Raw genomic sequence first — 25,508 nt, forward strand, 5'->3', positions numbered from 1 at the left:
CCGAAAAGCTAGTGTGCACAGGGTGTACCCAGCGTATAGCATCTGGGCTACTCATATAGGCACAAGATCTTGGTGTATTGCAAAAAAAAAGTATGTCCCAGGGCTCTCATTCCTCAAGACTCATACACTCGATGCACTCTAGATGTCCTCTTTTCATTATATGCATTTTAAATGTGAAGGCGGTGTAGTTATAAGTGAATTTTTTTGTTTTGTATCCCACTATGTTATTGGGTAGATAGTCAGTTATGTTTGTTTTCAAATGAGGATATTTTCATCTAAAAACTGGTGTATTGCAGCAAAGAAGTACTGTCCAAGGGCTCTCATTCCTGCGCACTCATACACTCTGATGCACTCTAGATGTCCTCTTTTCATTATATGCATTTTTAAATGTGAAGGCAGGTAGTTATAAGTGAATTTTTTGTTTTGTATCCCACTATGTTATTGGGTAGATAGTCAGTTATGTTTGTTTTCAAATGAGGATATTTTCATCTATTTCTGGTAAAGTTGGATAATAGGTGATTAGTTTTATATTCTGGTCAAATTGGGGTATTAAATTCTAAACAAATTTAAGAAGAGTCTTAGAACTAAATATTTATAACTAACTCCTCTTGACTAATCTTGACTAATTTTCTGTACGCACAATATTGCGTGCACGTGATCATGCGCTTAGTCGGTGTTGTTGAATTTTGTTGAATGGACACGTGCAAAACTGGCCAACATAAGATCAAGTGAGAAATTCGGACGGACCGTACACAAACACACAGTAGTACTGTAGTAGAACCAGAACCAACTTGCTGACTTGGCACTTGTGGTTTTTTTTCTTCTTAAAGAAGTGAAAATGCGGAGTTCGTCAGTAGTAGTATTAAACAACAATTGTTGTTCGTCAGTAGTAGTTGGATCACTTCACTCAAGAAATAAGATTATTAGATCACCACTCTTTTATAACCATTTAATCCCTCGTACTTTATTACTCTCTAATGATCATAACCTTCCGCTATTCAGGTAACACACAACACTTATTCTTTTTCTTTTTTGTCCTTTTGTTGATTTGATAGTGTTGCACTTGCAGACGGTATGTGCATGCAAATGTTGTGAAAGGTGAAAGGATGGAATCCAAAATGGTTTTTGAACCTGTATTGGAGGAGGGGGTTTTCAGATTTGATTCTTCTGGTAGTGATAGGGATGCAGCTTCTCCAAGTCTTTCTTTTACTGATACCAAACTCAGGGACACGCCAATCATGACGACTCACGAGGTGCCAGTATATACCCCTACTTTTGACTGTATGAATGGGCAACAGATTGTTAGTATTGAGGTTAGCTGGATTGCTCCATCTCCAAGATTTTCTGTTTTTACTTGTTCTTTTACTAATGTGATATCGTTTTCTCTTGACTTAGCTTCCGACTGGAACATCTTTCTATGGAACTGGGGAAGTCAGCGGACAGCTTGAACGGACTGGAAAGAGAGTAAGTTGGGATATTTTTTTTTTTTCCATTTTACCAGAAGTGACCCCACAACCCCAAATTGAAGATATTGAGCTGAAAGTCCTTTGTAATTTTCCGAGTCAGATTATTTGGGGCTCCAAAGTTCCTTTGAAAGTTGTTTTTTTTTGTTTGGTGTGCATCATTAGGTAAGATCTTGACTATAGGCAACCTCAAAAAACCTTAGAAAAAGACACGTCAAAGAGGTGATTATTAATTTTTATCCCTTGTATTTGGGAGATGGGGAGTCTGTGAATCATATTATCTTGTTGTGTCCTTTCTCTTGGAGAATCTGCTGTTCCTTTTTGTTTGAGTCCGGTGTATCTTGGGTGTGTCCTGGTTCGGTGAAGAAGGTCTTAGCCTCATGGAATTTGAGGGTCCATTCTCGGAAGGGTTGCTGTCTTTGCAGCATGCTTCCTTTTGCAATCTTATGGGGTATATGGTTGGAGAGGAATAATAGACATTTTGAAGCTTCTACGATGTCTATGGGGAAGGTGGTTTTGGCCATCAAAACGTGTTTGTTTTTTGGTTGAAAGTGCATGACAAGTTTCGAGACATCCCTTTCCACGCTTTCGTGTGCAGATGGGAGTCCATTATGAGCTGTTGATAGGATTTTCTATGTTTTTTTTCTTAGTATTTTGTAGCTTGTACTATAGGATATCTCATCCTTTTTCTTTTCGATATATATACTTTACCGATAAAAAAAAAAAAGATATTGAGCTCTTATACTTGTCACAGATATTTACATGGAACACGGATGCATGGGGTTATGGCTCTGGAACAACATCCTTGTACCAGTCACATCCCTGGGTACTATCTGTTCTTCCAAGTGGAGAAGCTCTTGGAGTGCTTGCTGATACAACACAACGCTGTGAGGTCTACCATTCTGCTCTGTATCATATGTTTAGTGTTTTAATGATCTATGAGAGTATGACTACAGTGTGGATATATCTACTAAATCACCACTTAATTCTCTAAACAGATAGACCTGCGGAAGGATTCAACAATAAAATTTTTAGCTCCAGCTTCATATCCTGTCATTACATTTGGTCCATTTGCCTCACCAACTGCTGCCCTGATTTCTTTGTCTCATGCAATTGGTTATCTCCTAAAACTCAGCCCCTTATATGTCTGATGTGTGTGTCACTACTCTTGTGAATGTTTTCATTCTTTGTACTGTAACGTTCCGTTCTGGATTCATTGAGATGAATGATCATTTTGTTTGTTTTTGCCTTAGAAGAAAAACTTGTTCCAAAAATCTCGCATTTAGTTTGGCAGCTGCTACCTAATTGGAGGAGTAAATGGTGTCTAAGGGATCTGTTGAGATGCTTACTCCCACATGGGCTATGTAATGCGTTGCATAAAAGTTTATAAGTTCCTGGGCCTCTCCACTCATCACCAATTGGTTTTGAGTAGGATGTTCCAAAAGTTTAACATGGTATTAGAGCTCCAGGTTTGAATCTGAGTTTAATGGTATGCTAGGAGAGGTATCCACTAATAGAATTTACTTATTCACGAAAAACAAAATGTTTACTGAACAGCACTGCCAGCCCTTGTATATTGCATTGATTTTTCAGGTAGCAGTCTTGTCTAAGCTGCACCAGTATTATGATTTATGAGGGCTTTTGTAGTAACATTGGTAGCAGAAGCCAACCAGCATGCACCTGGTCGATGTTATAGTTTGTGTTTTGTGTACAGTTAGCCCTAGCAGCAATGGAGTGGGCAACAACAAAGAAGTGCGCCAACAAATTAGCGTTATAATTATAACTCCTCCTAGCATTACTATTGATGTTGGCCCCCGTTTATTCCATGCCACCAAAGAATGTTGTCTACGTTTTAGCCTAGGCTCAAGTATGCCACACCCGAGGGGGCGTGTTAAGATGTCTAATCCCACTTGAGCTATAGCCTTGGACAAAAGTATATAAGTTCCTGGCTCTCTTCTCCCATCACTGATTGGTTTTGAGTTAGATGCTCCTAAAGTTTAATAGGATCCATAGAGATGATGAGCACACATATCCTACCAGCCATTATTTTTTATTTTAATGTATTGTTAGTGCATATCAATTCTTAGTGGCCATTGTAACTTTGCCAAGCTGTGATCATTTATTTATTTAATATTTCACATCATCCCAGTGCAAAAGGAATTAATTAACATGCTATCTTCCTCAACATTTCAACGCATTATCTAAAATGATGTTCCTTGTATCTGATGTAATTGATGAAATAAGCAACATATAGTGCAGGGCTGCTGCATAGTTGCATATTGCATAATAAGCATCACAATATCCTTTAGTAATTGTTTTAAGGTATCTTTTTTATTGCTTTCATTGATAGTGTTCCCTAAAAATTATATGATTATCCATGTAGGAACTGTATTTATGCCTCCTAAGTGGTCCCTAGGCTATCATCAGTGCCGTTGGAGCTATGACTCTGATTTAAGAGTTCTCGAGGTAAATTTTTCATTGTAAGACTGAACTTTCAAGGTTAATGTATCATCTTATTATTTCTTTTGTTCTTTGCTATGTGACCATCCATCTCACGTTATCTCAGTTCTATGTATATTATTATATGATATTTTCATGGTTTATGTATTTTCGGTTTCTCAATATTTAATAATAAGATGTTGTCGTGGAATTTACTCCTTTTCTATGTTTTTGCTGTTTTGTTTGAGGAAAACACGGATATACATTTTATCATTAAATTAGCTTTGGTCTTAAGACATGCACTCTTCTTATACAGTCTGTCTCATTAAGTTTATGTTTCTCCTTATTTATATATTGTGCACTTGCATGCAGATTGCCAAGACATTCCGGAAGAAGGGTATACCTTGCGATGCTATATGGATGGATATTGATTACATGGATGGTTTTCGTTGCTTTACTTTTGACAAAGTATGTTCTTCTCCAGATGATTACTATATTTTTGTTACAGTTCCTTGATCTTATGAATTGAATGATTCAGCTAACTTGGTTCGGTACAATGACTACAAAGTGAATGCATACATAGGAGGGTGATGTGATTTAGGGTCAATTAATATTTTTTTAGGTAATTTCTAGTTATGCATTTAGGTATTCTTGTTAGTTTCTTTTTCCATAAATTTCAAAATTGTAAGCCTTTGGAGGCTATAAATAATCATGTAGGCCTTTGGCCATAGTAGTTTTGGGATTAATTGAATGTTAGCTTTGTTGAGAATTCGTTGAATTCATTTTATTGCAATTGAGATTGCAATAGAGGGTCATCTTATAAGTCTCTCCACACATCAAACCAAATTAATCGATTTCCATGATGGTTCTGCGTAGGAAAATTGATGCATGGGCATGGAATTAATAGTATTTAGTTTAGTTAGTTATTATTTTTATTTGTTATGTAAGTAGTAGTTTCCTATTAGGACTCTAAATAGAATTAGGAACAAGGTTTATTATATAAAGGCATTTAGGCCTTCATTGTTAGGTTGGTTGTTTTTGGATTGTTTAATCAAGAGATTGAATTAAGGAAATTCGTTTTCCCTTTGAAACCCTAGTTTTGGGTGTTTATCAATTTTATTCGTTAGTGTTTATCATCGAAGTTGCTTCCGCCTTCGTATACATAAAAAATTCTGTTGATTACGTGTCTCAACTACACATAGTGTTTCCGTTCTGTAAATCTGACATCTGACTTTGGTCCATGCCAATCTCGAATAATATATAATAACTAGTAAGTAATCACTAAGTTTCCTGCCATGTAAATATGTAAAATTCCAACTCATGATATTGTTTTCTATTTTCTCATTTGTAGTTACAAATTTACAATGATAACTTATTATTACATTGTTATATTTTTTTTTGTATATTCATGTTAGAAAAGGATTATGTACAAAGATCTCCTGAGTGATCTCTGTTGTTTGTTGTCCTCATCCGAAGTAGCAGTTTTCCCATAATAAATGTCACTCACACTTGTGAAGAGCTTGTTGTTAATCAGCAACCTTGTCCACGTATTAATTTAGTTTGAGATACATTTTGTTTATCTTAATGTTTAGAACTGTGCTATGTGTCTTACAATAGTTATATATAGAATAATCAAAGGATATACTGTTTTCTTTTAATTTAGGAGTGAGTCTTCGTCAGTGAGTGCAGTGATCTCTCTAAACAGAACAGAGAAAGACAGAAAAAAGTATGTGAGGATCAACGAGTCTGTTTGATCGATGGGAAAATACTTCCCATAAAATAAATCAGTAGCAACTATTATTCCGAGGTATCATTTTCCAAAGATGGGGTATTCCAAAAGTATTTTCCCATAAATCCAACAGACCATAAGTTGGTAGATATTGGTCATCTTGAATTTGTATTCTGCTTCTCTGATTCCTGATTATGAGTGCCACATAATTGATACCTAATGTTACTCCTCAGGAACGTTTCCCCAATCCAGAGTTATTGGTAAATGACCTTCATCTCAATGGGTTCAAAGCAATCTGGATGTTGGATCCTGGAATTAAGCAGGAAGAAGGTTATTTTGTCTATGATAGTGGTTCTGAAAATGGTGTCTGGATTCAAAATGCAGATGGAAAACCTTATGTTGGTGAGTTTTTTTGTCAGATTTGGTTTGATCTGTTTGTGACTTTTAAGTATTAAGTTTATCATTTCATTCTCAGGGAAGGTATGGCCTGGCTCATGTGTATTTCCTGACTTTACACAAAAGAAAACCCGTTCATGGTGGGCCAAGTTAGTTAAGGACTTCATGTCAAATGGTGTTGATGGTATATGGAATGACATGAATGAACCTGCTGTCTTCAAGGTGAAAAGTTCATAGATCTTACTTCATATCAGTTGATTTCTTGTAATTACATGTAAAGTACGTATGTGTATTTTGTTTTTTATTTTTTTATTTATTTTTTCATTTTTGTTCTTTTGTCAGTTTTAGTTTTTATTTTATTTTTATTTTTTCCCCATTTTGCTTCACAGACTGTTACAAAGACAATGCCTAATAGCAACATTCATAGTGGAGATGCAGAACTCGGCGGTTGTCAGAATCACTTATACTATCACAACGTAATGTACTTCACTGCTTGTGGTGTGCTCCTGCTTGACATGGTTTATTTGTACACTTTAATTTTGGAAAGAAAATGTTGTGGATTTGTTTATTTCGACATAACAAAAGTTGCCCCGCCTTCTGGCTCCATCCAAAATAGAGATTGTCCACAAGCTGAAGTGATGAGCTGCTGTAGCAGCAAGAACTGTTAAAACTTAAACGTTCACGAGATAGGTCTTATAAGTATGCCTTGAAAGCAGAATAGTTTCTAGCCTTGCCTGCTACATCTTTCAGTCCAATTTCAGTGTGTGTCAAGAATCCTTTTACTCATGTGATGTGGAAGTGTTTTGTTTTTGGGGATGTAAGTTTTAAATATCCAAACAAGAAGAAACCGATCTTGTATTTCAGATAATGTCCCAGATAATAGTTCAAAAACAAATTTCAACCCGAAATAGTGTATCAGTTAGAACAGTTAGGTTATTGTTTTAATGATGAATTGAAGATTGAGAATTTAGGTTTGTTTTTCAAAACTGATGCAAAATGGGGTTTTTTTAGTAGTTTATGACTTTATGGTCTTCTTCTGCAATGGAATCCACTTCAGATAAACACTAAAATAAGTGTATTTTAAGTAGTTTCTGAGACGCTACTGGCAGCAGATCTAATGTTTCATGAATTACATTCCTCTTACTTGCTTGCTACTAAACTAAAGGGTCTGACCATCATGAATCATGATTTTAGGTTTATGGCATGCTGATGGCCAGATCAACATATGAAGGAATGAAATTGGGTAATGCAGAAAAACGTCCTTTTGTTCTCACTAGAGCTGGATTTGTTGGTAGTCAAAGATATGCTGCAACTTGGACTGGAGACAATCTCTCCAATTGGGATCACTTTCACATGAGTATATCCATGGTACTTCAATTGGTAAGTTAATGTTTTCTCTGAAACACGATCACTACAATGTGCATTAGCAAATCGCAACAATGTTATTTAAAGGGTAACAGTTCAATAAAGTTTTGAGGTAGACTTGAATTTGAATTTCATAGTTTCCCTAATTCACTGACCTATGTTGGTTGTCTAGTGTCTGAGGATCTTGTTTTTTTCTCCCTAGTCAAACTATTATAGGATGTCATAAATACACCACACATTTGACCAAGGGCTGCACGCTTTTCTAATGCAAACAAACAAGCCCCGAAAACTGATAAGGCCTGCCCTCTCTTTCATCTAGTAAAACTTCCAACAATGTTCCCGCTTTCGCCATTCCAGCAACTACTTCTCAATCTATAGCTTTATGAATTGCAACTATTATGGGGTGATTGTTTAGTTTAAAATAGCAGTTTCCATGTCTTTTGCTCCTTGTAAAGTGATGGCAGATGATGGAGAACCCATTGTCAGTTCCACATTTGAGCATAAAGCATAATGAATTAGTTTTGCTTAGAGGTTGGGGTCATTGATATATGCAAATTTGATATGTATGAATGTAAATGACACACACACTCACTAAACTTACACAATTCAAGTACCTTGCTCTCTAAACCTGTTAAAGTACAATTTGAGCAAGGGTATCATTCCCATATCTAAAACAATGACCACATTTTAATTTTAATTTACTAGTTCTAAACATTAGTGAATCTTTGAGAGAGAAGGATTTGTTGTTGTTGGTTTTAAACTATTAAATGTAAAGAAAACATGCAAGTAAAAGGAATGATTTATTTTGACCCTAAAAAAATGATAGATATGTGTGGAGGGTTAAATCGACCATGAGTAGGATCAACCTCCACTGATTGAAGCAAAGCCTACCACTGCATCTCTAATCTCTCATTTGATTCATAGACAAACCAAAGGAGAGGGTTGAGTTTTGATCCCTAACATGATGATCTCATCTCTAAGATGATCCTGCTAGCATGAGAAATTGAAGTGATACCGTATCTTTAAGATACCTTTTCAACTCTTAGCCTGAAATTACACGAACCGTCTAAAACAGAAAGACTGACTACACAAAAATGTCGCACGTGCCACTAGGTACAGAGTAATTTGGGTAGCACACGCGACATTGCCCAGAGATCAGGTCTTCAAACTTGACCAGATGCTACCATTTTGTGGCAGGATATAAGTGTAGGCTTGTACGTCCTAAGCAAATTGTGCTTCCAACAAATAGAGCCTATCCTCACATGAGCTTTATTAACCCTCCATTAGGGAGGAGTTAGCTCATGATCATAGGAAATCACAAACTAATGAAAGTAAATAACAAGTAAATGAAGAAGATTGATTTTGATTGAAACAAGAAGAAGTTTTATTACATTAATGGAGTCTCCTCCATGAAAACTAAAACTAATCTAACTAAAAACATGAGAATGAGAATGAAAATGAAAATTACAATGAATAATAATGCCTTCCCACGCAGGTGCCAACTAGCAAAGTCGGTAAAACCTTTGGGTGATGATACCAAAGGTCTAGGGCTCGAACCCCGTTAACATCAAAGAGTTACTGATCTCATTTAAAACAAGCTTGTCAATCAAAAAAATAAAAAATAAAAAAATAAAATAATGCCTTCCCACATTTGATTTAAGACAAAGTAAGTGGAGAATTTCTACTCCCATTTTTTCAACTTTGCTTTTCTACTTTTCATTTTTTTCTTCCATGTTTGGTGCTCCATGTCTTGTGCTCCTTGATTTGTGCAATCTTGTCTTTGACTTGATTTCATAGGTCTTGAAAATGGATAAGCCCACCATCAAATCCAAAGTAGTAGTGGGCTTGTGGGATTTGACGGGAATCCATGGGCTTCAGTTGGCCTTCATGTGGGCTAAGCATTACTTTGACTATATTTCCATTCTAAAATGTTGGTTTTGTCGAAATTTCGTCGTTTGACTTCCAAAACTTGTAAAAGCATGAAAACACAATTATTTCACATTTAATAAACACATAATTGACCAAAATGAAATGTTTTTAAGGGGTATATCACAGTTTTGGGTGCTTATCACACCACCCCCAAACAACACTTTGTTTGTCCTTAAGCAAAGATGAGACTTTAAAACAAATAAGTGGCAAAAAATGTGTAGTCCTAAAGTAATCCCCGTTTTACGGAGTGCGGTTGCATTGACCGTATGCAACAAGGCTTCCAACCACTAGGAATTCCCTAGTGGACGAATTATAGCATCGTGAGAGTTTTCCAGAGAAGATATTCACAAATTTCATCTATACTACAACGACTCAGTAACAAAGGCTTGGGGGTGGCGTATTGCAGGCTGCCTGTAGGCTTGTATGTTTCACGAAAACGAGGCCATGAGTGGAAATTGAAGTTATTTTGGGTGATGTATTGGCAGGCTGCTCGTAGGCTCGTGATATGGGGGGCCTAAAACCATTGTAATCACAGGCTCCGGAAAGACGTGTGTTGTATCGTTTATTCGGATTGTAAATGCATCAAGGAAAAATCCATGTGCATTGTTGAAAGCAACCATGTCTTTCATACTATGATGCATGGATACAGCAGTTTATGCCTTGTACCCGTGTGACACGGGTATGACACGGATACGGGATACGGGTCGGGTACTGCGGTCGAATCGGAAATAATCACAATTCCTACCATTCAAATTTCAGTAACAAAAGTTGCAAAAAAAAATCAACCAAGGAGAAGAAAGAAAGATTGTAATTACCTTTTTCCAGAATCAAAGACCAAAAAAGGAAAGAAAGATTGTAACTTTCTTCAATTTCAGACAAGAATTTTCATTGTACAGGTAAGTCCTCCATTGTTTCTTCGTCTTCTTCTTCTTTTTCTTCTAGAGTATTTTCTCCTTAATTCTTCCTCGATTTCATTCTTTTTCTTCGTCAATTTGTGTTTTTTCAAGTTGGGAACGTGCTGGGTTTAAATTGGGTGGGTTTAAATTAGGGACCAACCCAACCCAACTAAACCTTGGTCAGGTCCAACAAACTTAAACCCAGCCACAATTTTTCGAAATCAAAACTAATTTCACCTCTTTTCCGAAATTAAACCAATTTCACCCATTGTTTTTCGAAATTTGAATTAATTCCACCCCTCTTTCACTGAAATTTAAAGCATTAACAATGATATGTTCAATAGCATTTGCAATATTGGTTTTAATAGCACATAAAATTTGTATGTGCCTGTGTCCACAATTTGTTGAATGATGGAAGAACTTTTTCCGACTCATAAAGAAATTGGATTTTCGTATATGATTTATATTAAATTGCTATTATTATTATTATTTTTAAATATTAATAAATTTACATAGCCATACCCGTATCTGTGCATCATAGCTTTCATATGAGCATAAAAGTATACTGCCAAACTTGGAGAGTAAGTTTGCTCTGGTTGAAAAACGATGGAAGACCAATCGTTGTCTATGATGCAAATAGCACACGAAAAAGCACACCAAGCCAAAAGAGGTTGACTATGAATGAAAAACCTAAACAAATAACACAAATGAAAACTCTAATTTTGGGCAAAATAAAATTATGTAGGGCCAGGTTGATGATGAGGATGAGGAGTAGGTGGAATCAAATTAGTCACAAGATTGTGAAGGTGATCAATCTGTTCGATTACTTGTTGCTGAAGCTCACCCTGGTTCTCAAAAATTTCTGTTTGGTTCTTCTACAATATGAGAGCATGATTTTCCAAAAACTGTGAGTGGTTCTCCAAGAACTCTTCTTGCTCCTCATCATGCACTGGCTGACGTTCTTGTCATTCTGCTAAGTTTTCATTGATTACGTCTTGACGTACGTGTAGTGCCCTCAGACCTTGGTGAAGAAAACAAATACCCTCCATAGGATCTACTATGTTTGATAGGGCATCCTTAGCGAAAAAATTGATAGGGGAAAAAGACAAATAAGTCACTTGCTTCAGAAAGAAAAAGAACTCCCAAAATCAAAGAAAAATCAAAATCAATCCCAAAACCAAAAAGAACTCCCAAAAGAACAAGAAAAATAGAAAATGTTTTAAAAAAGAAATCAAAATCAAAGTTAGAACTCCCAAAAGGCAATTCAAAAGGAGTTAAAAAGCCAAAAATGGGCTAAGTATGAAACACAATTTAGAAGCAGAAGAAAACAAAAGGATTTCTCTAGTGTTAGTATTTCGAAGACCCTATTTTGTCATACTTATCATTTTGATTATCCATTTCATTTTCTTCTATATCACCACCTAAGCCTCACAATATCTATCTAATAAATGAGGTCGGTGTGGGGCCGCAGGGCCCCATCCGGCAGCTACAAATCCTCCTCACAAGTTATGACATGGCAAATCCAAAAACTTATGGGGTATGTGCAGTTTATTATTTGGGCACAAGAGTACTGGATCATTGTTGATTTGGTCAACAATGGCTGTCTTATAGGTTGGACTTTTATCTTTCGGTGGGTTGGGGATCTTTTGGGCCTAATTTGAAACAGTGCCGTCGGCACGGGCTATATATTATACCTTTAATAAAGACCTTTAGCTCAACTAGGAATATGATGGTGTGATAATAAATATTAGATGTAATCAATCGACCTCGATTCTTTTGTTTGTCATTGAGATTGTAAAAAAACGTGTGCCCATTACACTGGAGTGAGCAAATCTTGAGTGAAAATTATGGGATAATTTGTGCTTCGATACACACATGTGAGAACCTACTTGAACACTCTTTAAAGGATCCATAAACAACCCTGTTTGTACATTTCATTGTAAAGTTCATTGCATGCATATTCATATGTAGATGTTTTGATTATTGTGTGTATATATTAACTTAATTTTCAAAAGAATTAGTCCTCATTCCCTCCTTGATATCTGAGATTAATTAAGGGAACAAACCTTTGTTACCGAGTCGTTGTAGTATAAATGAAATTTGTGAGTATATTTTCTGGAAAACTCTCACAAGGCTACTGTCTCGTCTATTTGGGAATTTCTAGTGGTTTAAGATATTGTTGCATACGGTCAATGTAACCGTACTCTGCGAAACGAGAATTAGCTTAGGACCACATTTTTGGTCACTTATCTGTTGTAATGTCTCATCTTTGTTTGAGGACAAACAAAGTGCACATATCAAAATGGTGCACTCCCCGGCAGCGACGCCATTTGATGTATGCTATGCACGACACAAAACACACACTAGCTTATACTAACTCAAGTACCTTGCTATCTAAACATGTTAAAGCATAATTTGAGCATGGGTACAATTAGTAGGATCAACGTTCACTGATTGAAGCTTACCACTGCATCTCTAATCTCTTTTTTAATTCGTAGACAAACCAAAAGAGAGGGTTGAGTTTTGATCGCTAATATGATGATCTCATCTCTAAGATGATCCTGCTAGCATGAGAAATTGAAGTGATACCTTATCTCTAAGATACCCTTTCAACTCCTAGTCTAAAATTACACCAACTGTCCACAATAGGAAGACTGACTACACAAGGTCGCACGCACCGCTAGGTACAAAGTAGCTTGGGTAGCGCCGCAACACTATCAAGAGATCAAGTCTTCAAACTTGGTCGGATGCTGCCATTTTGTGGCAGGATATAAATGGAGGCTTTTATGTCCGAAGCAAATGATTTGTGCTTCCACAAATGGATCCTGTTAGCTTTATTAACCCTCCACTAGGGAGGAGTCAGCTCATGATCATAGGAAATCACATTAACTAATGAAAGTAAACAAGAAGTAAATGAAGAAGATTGATTTTGTTTGAAACAAGTAGAAGTTTTATTACATTAATGGAATCTCCTCCATGAAAACTAAAACTAAGCTAACTAAAAACATGAGAATGAGAATGAAAATTATAATGAATAATGGAATGAATAATAATGCCTTCCCACATTTGATTTAAGACATAGTAAGTGGAGAATCTCTACTCCTATTTTTTCTACTTTTTATTTTTTTCTGACATGTTTGGTGTCATGTTTTTGTTAGAATATATCATTATATTCTACATAATACAGCTGCAATATATGATATTTTCTATAAGATGTAGCTAAAATGCTAGAATATATCATTATATTCTAGAAGATAAAATATATTAGGATTTTATGTTATTATACTTTCCAGTTTTATTGTCATTTCTGGATCTAAAAGTTAACATAAAATGTGTTGCTCTCACATAGAGAAACACAACCTTCTTTACAATTCTTCTTGGTGTCAGAGCCAACCCTAATCTGGTTAACCACCACCATCATTGCGGCTGCTGCAGCCATCTTCTTCCACCAACTAATGTCCATATTAATCAGATCTGTTCATCTCTTTTTACCTTTTCCCCTAAAATCTTTCCAATGTTTAAGCCTAGAGATGCAATAAAATCATTTACTTGAGTAAAGTCGTGTGATCTAGATATTTTATTGTGTGTGAGATGACTGAACCAAACAATAATGAAACTGCTAGAGGGGCTGGTTTGGGGGGCACTGATGGTTTGTCTTCCCAATCCAATGAGAATCCTATGGTGTAGATTACCACTGCTAAGCTAAATAGGTTAAATTATGCGACATGGGCGCAGTCTGCCAAAATGTATTTGGTGGGTGAGGAAAAATTGGTTATCTGGCTGGTGCTACAAAAGAACTGACGGAGACAGATGGTAATTATCCCAAATGGTTTGATGATTCGATTGTCTGTACTTGGTTGGTGAATTTCAACAGTCACAAATCTCAGCAGGGTATCTATTCACACGGCCAACTAAGGAGATTTGGGAGTCCTTAAAGCGCATGTATTCTCAACGTTAGAATAATGCACGTCTATGATGCACGGATACTCCTAAAATGTCATTGCACCTGTATCGGTCGGGTACGATACCGTGATACGGGTACTGGATACTTCTAGGGTACTGGAATCCCTGAAATAGACCTGATCCGATAGTTCTACTCCATTGAAATGTAAATTGTTCTTGAGGCTTCAAGCTGTATTGACTTTGACATGTGTTATAATAGTTTTTCACATGTTCCTGACTAACTTTACTCAAAGAACTACTAACATAATTTTCGTAATACACATATTTTAAAATATTCATATTAATTATCCGTACCTATAGGTCGTACCCGTATCCTAATATTTCCAAAACACTGTACCCCGTACCGGTGTCGGTATCCATGCATTATAGATGCACGTCTCTTTCAGCTAGATCAGGAAATTACGCCTTTTAAGCAGGGAAATCTGACTTTGGGTGAGTACTTTGTGCGATTGCAATTAGTTTGGGAAGAACAGAGTTATTATGATACATATATTGAGTGACTTGTTGGGGTTACATCAAAGGGTCAATCTGCAGCAGAGATCTATGCAAAATTGGTGGAGAAACAACGGGTATTTAAATTTTTGGGTGGCCTTAATCCTGTTTTTGAATATGCTTGTGTTCATTTACTTGACAGGGAACCCTTCCCAGCTCTTGAAGGAGGCTTATGCATACTGTCTTTCCGATCTTAGTTGCCGAGCACCCCCACCTTCAGTTGTTATGACTGATACTATGGCCATGGCTGCCAAATATACAACAGCACCGCGTCAGTCTTCTGGACCACCTTTGTTGCCTCTTCCAAACCGCCCATTTTCTGCTCACTCTACGAACCAGGGTAGTCATTGTCAATAGTGGCACCACTTGAAGTGGGATTGTTGGGAGATTAATGGTTGTCCTGGACACACTTCAATAGGTCGCCAACAGCGTGGTTGTACTACCCCTCAACCTACGTCTGGGGCAGCCGCTCTTACTGATGAGGAACTTCAGAACTTCCGACAATTTTTTACACAGGTTCATGGAAGTTCCTCCACCCCGACATCCACTTTTCCACAATCAAGTACCGTTGCTTCTGCCAATAATGTTACTACATCTCCATCTATGCCATGGATCAACGACTCTGGTGCCTTTGAAAATATGACTAGTATGTCCTCATTTTTCCGGTCATATATTATTGATTCGGGTCAGAAGCAAGTATGCCTAGCAGATGGTTCTTTTAACTCTATTGTTGGGAAAGGACATGTTCCAGTTACATCCTCTCCCATTGACAGATGTTCTTCATGTTCCTCGGTTAGCCACTAATGTAGTCTCAGTTAGTAGCGTAACTCGTGCCTTAAACTGCAGTGTGACCTTTTACCCATCTTATTGTGTCTTTCAGGATTTGGTGTTGCAGAGGACGATTGGCAGTGGGCATGAAGAGAATGGCCTCTACTTAGGGCTATCAGTGGGTTTCGATAACCCGATAACCGACCCGAACCAAACCGATAAAAAACGGTTTGGGTTTTGGTAATTTGGTTTGCCCTCCACCCCGAAACCGAACCAAACCGATAAGATATTGGGTTGGTTTTGGATTTGCCCTCTGATAAGTCACCAAAACTGTAATCTAAACCATAGAGACATTGTATTTAGGTCAACTATGTGTTTAATATATGTAAATTAATACACTTTTCGTGCTTTCACAGAGTTACGACGGTCGACAAGGAAAATCATGCAAAACCAACAGTTTTAAGGCGATATGCACAATGAATACGAGCATGTCCATCAAGCCCAATCAAAGCCCATTACTATGCTCAAAAGGGGTCCAACAAGAAACCCATAAATATTGCAAAAGAAGCCCATGAGCCTGGTCCAAGAAGGAATTTTCGGGTCAAACTTGGTCAAAGTAAGCTGGAAAGTCAAGCCAAATTCAACAAATCATATTTTCCAACTCCGGACTCTAATTAAGACGTGCTCCGAGTCAAAACCATGGGCTAATAGTAAAACCACTTCAGTGACACAGGCGCATAGTTTCCAAGTCTTTAGATCCAAAACTACTTGGCCATTTTGTTATAGAAAAATCCTTCTTGTATATCGTTTGAATATATAATAATGGCTCTCTATGCCGGGTCGTTTTGACTTTCGGAAAAATGTATTAATTTACATGTCTTAATCGAGTCCGAGTAAAAAAATATGATTTGTTGATTAATTTTGACTTTCCAGCTTTTACTTTTGACCAAAAACAAAAGCGGATTTGACCTAAAATTTTTGTTTTATTAAAGTCCTTCTTGGACTAGGCTCATGGGCCTCGTTTGAGCATAGTAATGGGCTTCATGGACATGCTCGTATTCGTCATGCATAATTGCTTTAAAATTTTTTAGGTTTTTGCATGATTTTTTGTTTATATTACAAAAATGTATTAATCTAAAAAGCACAAAAAATGTATTAATTTAAAAATGCACACATATTAAACACAAGTTGACCTAAATATAATTTCTCTATGTATTATAATTATATTATCATTTTAAAGGAATTATATATAAAAAGAAACATATTAAAAAACAAAATTAGTTTTAACCTAAATATAATTCAAACAAATATAATATTACATTTCTATTCAAGCTTTGTATATGGAAATGAAAATATTGGCTTTTGAACAAGTAATGGAGAAAGGTTTGAGATTACAAATGTCATTTTAGATTACGGTTTCTTTGGTGACATATCAACTTGCTTTAAAAATATAATTTAAAGATTTTGTTTGTCCTCAAGGAAAAAGTCTTAAACATAAAACAAAAGTTGACAAGTTTTTGTTATATAAAACAAGTTATTGGCAAAAAAAGTGTATTTCTAATTAATTTTTGTTTAAAATATTTAACAAAACTATTTGCATTGACCATATGTGTTTTATATAAGACCTTAAATTACTTGGTTAGGAATTTTGTTTTGGATCCCTAGTGGGCGTTAAATTATATCCTTTAGTTGAGAGTTTTCTTAGAGAAATTTACTCACAAACTTCATTGACCATATACTAAATACTAGGAATGACTTGAATTATATCAAAGGTTTTCGTTCTTTAATTTATTCTCTTAGATTTGTTCTTTAATTTATACATCTCATTAGCGGGGAATAAAAACTAATTCCTTTGAAACACACGTTAATAAATACAAAATAATCAAAACATATAAATATGTTCATGCATGCAGTGAATTTTTACAGTGAATGTACTAGCAGGGCCGTTTCTAAATCCTTTAGAGAGCGCCCTTAAGTGGGATCTCACAGTCTTGTGTCGAAACACAAATTCTCTAATAATTTTCACTCAGAGTTTGCTTACTTTAGTGTACAGTGGGTACACGTTTCCTCACATCTCAATGACAGTCAGAAGAGCTGAGGTCGATAGATCCAACTACTACTTATTATCACACCAAGCTTCCTAGTTGAGCTAGATGTCTTTTTTAGATATTTATAGGGATTAGGTGGTAGTGTAGAAGAAAATGGAATGGAAAATCAAAATATATATGATAAGTATGAGAGAACAGGGTCTTCAAAATTTTCACACTTAGAGAAATCCTTTTGTTCTTTTCTGCTTCTAAAAAATGTTTCCATGCTTAGCATTTTTTGGCTTTGTTACTCCTTTTGATTTGACTTTGGGGAGTTCTAAATTTTCTTTTCTTTCTGGAAACTTACTTTTTTTTTTCTTTTTTTTTTGAAGCAAATAACTTATTTTTATTTTGACAAGTCTTTCTCTACATTTTTCTGTATTCATCTTATTTCTCATATTCATCAAATAGGTGAGATTATTTTATTTGTGGTTTTATAGATGGGTAAGGAAATGGTGGTGGAAATGAAAGTGGTTAATACAAGGTTTAATGGGGTGACTAGCGGTAAAATTTGTACAGGTAAAAATTTATAGATATATTGATTCAAAGAAGGCTTAAATTCTCGTCTAGGATTAGGATGGTGATCAAGTCAACGCGCGATTTTTCTTACTCGGAATAACTACTCTTCTGTGTTATTACTCAATTATCACTCATATCGAGGCTTTTAGGTTAGATTCTCACAAGATATGAAAATTAAGTAGTCTAACCGTGAGTCCCATAAACTTACTGCTAAGTACAATCAATGACACTAGTTGCATGAATGTTCATGAAAAGATATAAAAACTATTGCTTACGTATTAACATAAGTTTCTAAGAATAAATTCTCATCCTAATACTAACGTAAGATTTCTAGACAATTTTCATCACAGAAAAGAAAACAGGACTTTGTCACTAAATACACTTATTTAAAAAGAAGTTATATACAACCAAAACATGCCAAATTTTTGCAAAAAGGTTCTACTACCCTCCATCGAACCAATAAGATGGCATTTTAGTAATATTTATGATTAATTTTGTATATGTTTATCAATTATGTGGCTAAAATTAATCGATTTAATTTAGGATTTAATTGATTTTATAGTTTTCAGTTTGGTTTCGGTTTGCAATATATCTTATCGGTTCGGTTCGGTTTGGGTTCGGAACCGATCCGTTGACAGCCCTACCTCTACTTACTAGATTTAGATGCAGCTCCAACAATTCCGCGTGCCTTACATTCTCACTCTCAGTCCTGTCTTTCTAATAAAATGTGTGTGATGCAGTGCCATCTTCGTCTTGGTCATGTTTCTGTTTCTTATTTGCAACATCTGTTTCCTCACATGCTTTTTGGCGTTGTAGCATCAGAGTTATTGTGTGAGACGTGTGACCTTGCAAAACACCATGACACTTCTTATCCTATTAGTTTTAATAGAAGTTCTGCTCCTTTTGATCTAGTGCATTCTGATGTATGGGGACCATCCCCAGTTCCTTCACTTTATGGTTTTCGATATTTTGTGTTGTTCATTGATGACTTTACCCGTAACACTTGGATATACCTCATGAAAACGAAAGATGAAGTTTTTCCCATTTTCCAAACATTTGTTTCTATGGTCCGTACTCAATTTGAGAAAACCATTAAAGTATTTCGTTCAGATCAAGAGGGGGAGTATACTTCAAAAGGCTTTAAAGCTTTTTGTAACGCATTTGGCATTGAACATCAAACGTCCAATGTTCAAACTCCACAACAAAATGGGAAATCTGAAAGAAAAAATCGACACATTGTAGATATTGCTCATGCTATCTGTATTGGCATGAATGACCCTTCCACTTATTGGCCAGATGCAGTCCAAACTGCTGTGTATCTAATCAATAGGACACCATCTAGAGTTCTTGGGTTTAAGACCCCTTTCTCCATCTTATATCCTAATCAATCACCTTTTCTTTTACCTCCTCGAGTGTTTGGGAGCACTTGTTTTGTACAGGTCTTAGGTCAAGCTTGCTCTAAGCTTGATCCACGTGCACTGAAGTGTGTGTTTCTGGGTTATTATCCGGCGGTACATTTCTCGTGATGTAACCTTCTTCGAGCATATTCCTTACTTTTCAGGCCCTGCTCAGCCACAGGGGGAGTGGTTTCCTTATGTTCCTGGTTTGAGTATTCCAGAGTTGCCTGAGTCGCTGGTTGACCCCACCCCTCTTCCTACCATCTCTAATGATTCTCCTTTACATGTAGATTCTAGCAGATCAGATGCCCCATCTCCTCTTTTGAAGGTATATTCTTGCATACTACATGTTACACCTCCTTTGCCCAAATGCCAATCTTCCTTTGCTCGGCCAGAGCCATCCAAGCCTACATCATCCAGTGTGCCCGAGTCTTCAGGTACGAATCCAGCAGTTATTAATGATTGCCCAATAACTCTACACAATGCGAAACGGTCATTCACTCATGCTTTAGGTACATATCCAGTGGTTATTGATGATCGCCCCATTGCTCAATGCCAGGCGAAACGTACTCGTACTCATGTTTCTCTCTACCCTACCCTATTGAGGACTATATATCTAACCATCGATTATCACTGGTTATCAATCTTTTCTAGCTTCACTGGATTTTGTATCTATACCTAGAACAGTGGCAGATGCGCTCGGTCAGCCGCATTGGAAGGCTGCCATGATTGAAGAACTGAATGCTCTTGAAAAGAATTGCACTTGGGAGCTTGTTCCTCTTCCTCCCAGGCGTTGTGCAATACACTCTATGTGGCTTTTTAATGTAAAAGAGAACCCTGATGGCACCATTAATCGATATAAGGCCAGACTCGTCGCCAAGGGTTATGCACAAACTCGTGGCATTGATTATCTAGAAACCTTTGCCCGTGTTGCCAAGATGAACACTATACATGTGCTTCTCTCCCTTGCTGCTACTAAGGGATGGCCCTTGTTCCAGCTTGATGTTAAAAATGCATTCCTCAATGGTAACTTGTAGGAAAAGGTATACATGACGCCGCCACCTGGTTTTCATTCCTCTGTGCATCCTAAGTTTGTTTGCCGCTTGAGAAGATCATTATATCTTGGGCTGATCGGTTTCGTACAGTTATGGTTTCTTATGGGTTTAACCAAAGTGTAGCTGACCACACTTTATTTGTTCGCCACTCTCTTAGTGGGACTGTTGCACTCATTGTGTATATGGATGATATTGATATTGTCATAACTGGGGATGATGCTGCTGGTATTGCTTCTCTCAAGAAGTATCTTGCATCTAAATTTGAGATCAAGGACCTTGGGCAGTTATGTTACTTCTTTGGCATTGAAGTTGCCTGTTCTAGTTCTGGTATATTCATTTCGCAGCGCAAGTATATTCTGGATTTGCTCTCTGCTTCTGGTCAGTTAGGGTGTCACCCTGCAGACACACCTATTAAGCAAAATCATCGTTTGGCTGATTCTGAGGGGGAGTTTGTTGATGATGTTGGTCAATATCAAAGGCTTGTGGGGAAGTTACTCTACCTCTCTCATACCCCCTCCTGATATTGCTTATGCAGTTAGTGTCTTGAGCCAGTTCATGTGTTCTTCTCGTGTCCCTCATCTCCATGCTGCTATTAGAGTACTTCACTATCTCAAAGGATGTCCTGGCCGTGGGTTATTGTTTTCAAATCATGGCCACTTGAGAGTTGAGTCATGGACTGATGCTGATTTTACTGGTTCAGTTTCTGATAGACGCTCTACTTCAGGTTACTGCACTATGGTTGGCAGTAATCTAGTGACTTGGCGCAGCAAGAAACAATCAGTTGTTTCTAGGTCTAGTGCAGAGGCTGAGTATCGAGCTATGGCTCATAGTGTATGTGAGTTGATTTGGCTGCGTATTCTTCTTAGTGATCTACCGGTTCCAGTGTCTTTACCAATGTCATTGTATTGTGACAACAAATCAGCAATAAGCATTGCTGCTAATCCAGTACAGCATGATCGTACTAAGCATATTGAGATTGATCGACATTTCATCCGTGAGAAACTTCTGCATAAAGAAATATGCACACCATATATACCCACATCCCAACAGATTGTTGATGTTCTTATGAAGGTGGTTTCTGGTGTACTATCCAAGCTGGCATGTTTGATATACATGGCCCTGCTTGAGGGGGAGTGTTAGAATATATCATTACATTCTACAGAATACAGCTGCAATATATGATATATTCTATAAGATGCAGCTAGAATATATCATTATATTCTAGAATATACTCTCGAATATATGGGGATTTTATGCCCAGTTTTATTATAATTTATGGATCTAAAAGTTAATATAAAATGTGTTGCTTACACATAGAGAAGGACAACACAACCTTCTTTACAATTCTTCTGTTTTGTGCTCTTTGTCTTGTGCTCCTTGATTTGTGCAATCTTGTCTTTGACTTAATTTCATGGGCGGATAAGCCCAACATCAAATCCAAAGTAGTAGTGGGCTTGTGGGCTTTGACCGGAATCCATGGGCTTTAGTTGGGCTTCATGTGGGCTCAGCAATACTTTGACTATATTTCCATGCTAAAATGTTGGTTATGTCGAAATTTTATCGTTTGACTAGTGTGACTACCGAAACCTATAAAAACATGAAAACACAATTATTATTATTATTATTTTTTTTTTTTTTTTTATTTTTTTTTGGCAAGCCTGTTTTAAATGAGATCAGTAACTCTTTGATGCTGGCGGGGTTCGATCCCCAGACCTTTGGTATCATCACCCAAAGGTTTTACCGACTTTGCTAGTCGGCACCTGCAAACACAATTATTTCACATTTAATAAACATATAATTGACCAAAATGAAATGTTTCTAAGGGGTTTATATCACAGTTTTAGGTGCTTATCAGTCATGTTCCTTTCTCTTCTTATAGAAATCGCCTTTGGAGCTTTTACGATCATGTGGGGAATTTGACTGGGGCAAAACCATCTTCACTTTGATGGCATCTCCGCTTCTCTTAAGAAGACAATTCTCTCGATAAAAGCTTTGTTATTTTGGTAGTCTAAAGTCTTCAAAGAGTTTAGAGGATGTTTCTTTGAGTCTTTTGTAGCTAAATGGGATTGTCTTATGTTCTTAGACATGAGGTGATGGTGTAGGTCTTGGTTTTTGCATATGTTGATTCATCTCTTGTAAATATTTTCTATTTAGTTTTTCTCTTGTAGTGTAGGCCTTCTCAGCCTACTTCTCCTTTATTAATGAAGTTTAACTTTATCGAGCAAAAAAACAATAAAAATAAAATAGTTTCTTTATAGGTATACATACTATCTAATTGCCTTCTTACTCAACTAAAACACCACTAACTGGTAATCAGCATGGTTGCTTAATTGGCTTTATTTTCTCTTGAAACAACTGGTTCTCCTTTCCGCCCCAGAAATCACATTGATGACCAGATCTTTTTATTGCAAGTATACGGTAAAAAGCTTACATGTCCTAAGAATTTATGGGGTTTAATATAAGGGTTGTGGAGGCTTGAATAGAAAGAAGGCTGATAAGATGGACTGAAAATGTTGAGATGGTATTGTTAATTCCTGTTACTCACAATTCCTATTTTGGGGTTTAGTGCAGATTACATATCCCTGGTTTTAACATCTGAGTAAGTCAATAAGAGGATTGCAGAGAAGGTACCCTCTAAAAACAATGCTTATGCAGATACCTTTGTCTTAGAAATCTAGAAAGCAGACTTGCCTCTCATGGGATCTAGAAAAGAGCTGTACTATAGTAGGGCAGCTCCGTGCTTCTTCTTAAAGTAATTGCTCTTTGGCATCTTCAGGTTAATAATTATCAGTTAATGGGTTCCTAAAAGTTTTTTTGTTACAAGAAAAGCATCTGGTATATGAGTTATGCATGAATTACTTTATTGAGTTACATGCTTACATGTCCTAAGAATTTAATTAATTAAATTGTTTAGATACTATTTGTTAATCGTTTAGATTTTGTTTGAGATTCTGAATAGAAGTTAATGCATCCTTCCTATTTTCTTGTGATTTTCGTGATATATTTATGTATTGAGTTGCCTCTTAGGTTGGTCATGTCTTGTACATCAGCACACTCCTAAATATTATCTGGGGTGGTTTTACTTTAGGGGCTCAGTGGTCAGCCACTATCAGGACCAGATATTGGTGGGTTTGCTGGGAATGCAACACCTAAGCTTTTTGGAAGATGGATGGGTGTGGGTGCTATGTTTCCCTTCTGTCGTGGGCATTCTGAATCTGGTACTGCTGATCACGAGCCATGGTGTTTTGGGGAAGAGGTTTGTTTTCATCTTACTGCATGCTGTCAACATTCTGATGGTTACTTGATACTGTTATTATTATTTGTTAGGACTTAACTTGGAACATGGGGCTCAATATTTTGGAATAAGTTGGTTATAGCATTAAAACGGATATGGTTCAAATTGAATTGCAGAGATCTTGAATACTTTTAATACCCATTACGTAAGACAATAGGGAATCCTTTGGACTCTTTGTTTTGCTCATACAAATTGAAATACAATGAAAGCGGACTTTACTATCTATTTTGAAGAAGCTAGGGGTTAGGCAGAGACTTCACTATTTAGTTAGTTAAATCCTTGAACTAGAAATGTCATGTCATAAACACCAACAAAGAAGCAAAAATAAAAAAATAAGACAAAGCGGACCACAACGAAGTACTAAAGAAACAGATAATGCATGAGGTTGAAACTTAAGTGTATTTGATTATTTTATTTATAGTTTTTTCATATTTTAAGTTCTAAGTGTGTTAATATAATTTATTTACATGAGATATTTGTATTTCCTAATTTATTTATTGGTTTTTATGATCTTTATAAATGTGCCTTTTTGAACATCAATGCTTACACCTCAATTGACTTTGAGGCTCTCCTTAAGCCTATAACAGGTCCAAGCCTAAACACTCTTATGCGTTTTCCTGAAAACTGCACAAAAAGAACACGATTGTCTTAAATGTCAAGTGCTCGAGTTACAGAACTATGATTTCCTTGTGCAGCTCGTCTGGTGGTTCATTTTTCCTATCTTTATGTATGCATGCTGATAATTGTTAGCTCAAGAGGTTGCATTATGAGAAGATTGTTTGTTCCTTGACCTTAGTATTGACTGGCAGGGGAAATTTTCTGTTACAATTTGTTTGCTTTCAACCTTCAGCTTCAAGTTGATTGTACAAGTTTGCAATGCTTTTGATATGTTTGCAGCCATGTGTGAGCCTATGGTAGAAGAAAAGAAAAATATGTTTACTCATGGCATCAGCTCATAGCAGAATGTGCGACTTTATTACTAATCCAATGAGAATAATTAACCCCAATAAGTTTGTTCTGCAATAAGTTTGAGTCAGCAACAGGTTATCACATTTGGTACTTTACTACTATTGTTGTTTGTAGCTCTTAGTGACTACATTTTACAGTTAATGATGCTGGCTGTTCTCCCACCAGTGTGTGTGTGGTAGGAGTGTATGTGACCTGTTAACCAGTAACCATAAATAAAGATGGAAAAAAAGAAAGAAAGAAAAAAGAATATCGGGCAAATCATCTAACAGAGCTATGACTTGTTCCAACTAAATTATCTGTGAACGAAAAACTAAGGAAGTGGGGTACTGCTGTTGGTAAGATTCACTGTATGAACATTCATTTTAGTTAGGTTTCCTTTATAAAGATGCTTGTTAATGAGCCAAAAACAAGCGATAGTATGATATTGGTTCTCTATCCATATAGCCACTTGAATGAAGTGACATCACTTATACAGGTCCCCAATGATGACCAGAAATGTTATGATATTCTTTTAGGAACATAGAAGAGGGTGCACCAAAAACATGGTAGTGAAGATATATCTTAACGAGAAGTCCATATCTAATGAAAATGGCGTGCTTCTCTTCTCTTGTTAGCTACATGCTCTGTGGTTCGTGATTAACACATATTGACTTGGTGCTTGTTAATTCTGTGGTTGTGCGAGGTTCCTAGTCATGATTTTATTTCCAGCTAATTCTTCTCTGTTTTCTCATCTCTGTTACCTGGGT

General features: G+C 36.5%; 1 protein-coding gene across 1 annotated transcript in view; it reads left to right on the plus strand.

Annotated features, from left to right (window-relative positions):
• The first annotated feature begins 750 nt into the window (after positions 1-750).
• HGL1 (heteroglycan glucosidase 1) overlaps positions 751-25,508 on the plus strand; it is a 35,767-nt gene continuing 11,009 nt past the window's right edge. Inside the window, exons 1-12 of the mRNA XM_086571523.1 lie at positions 751-1,002; positions 1,070-1,313; positions 1,396-1,464; positions 2,218-2,355; positions 2,462-2,579; positions 3,847-3,929; positions 4,275-4,370; positions 5,865-6,033; positions 6,107-6,249; positions 6,417-6,503; positions 7,222-7,407; positions 23,587-23,754. Of these exons, the coding sequence (XP_086427649.1) occupies positions 839-1,002; positions 1,070-1,313; positions 1,396-1,464; positions 2,218-2,355; positions 2,462-2,579; positions 3,847-3,929; positions 4,275-4,370; positions 5,865-6,033; positions 6,107-6,249; positions 6,417-6,503; positions 7,222-7,407; positions 23,587-23,754 (1,665 nt within the window). The 5' untranslated portion in view covers positions 751-838. The remainder of the gene's footprint in view (positions 1,003-1,069; positions 1,314-1,395; positions 1,465-2,217; positions 2,356-2,461; positions 2,580-3,846; positions 3,930-4,274; positions 4,371-5,864; positions 6,034-6,106; positions 6,250-6,416; positions 6,504-7,221; positions 7,408-23,586; positions 23,755-25,508) is intronic.

The sequence above is a fragment of the Coptis chinensis genome, chromosome 7 (genome assembly GCF_015680905.1).
Source record: "Coptis chinensis isolate HL-2020 chromosome 7, ASM1568090v1, whole genome shotgun sequence".
Taxonomy (NCBI): Eukaryota; Viridiplantae; Streptophyta; class Magnoliopsida; order Ranunculales; family Ranunculaceae; genus Coptis; species Coptis chinensis.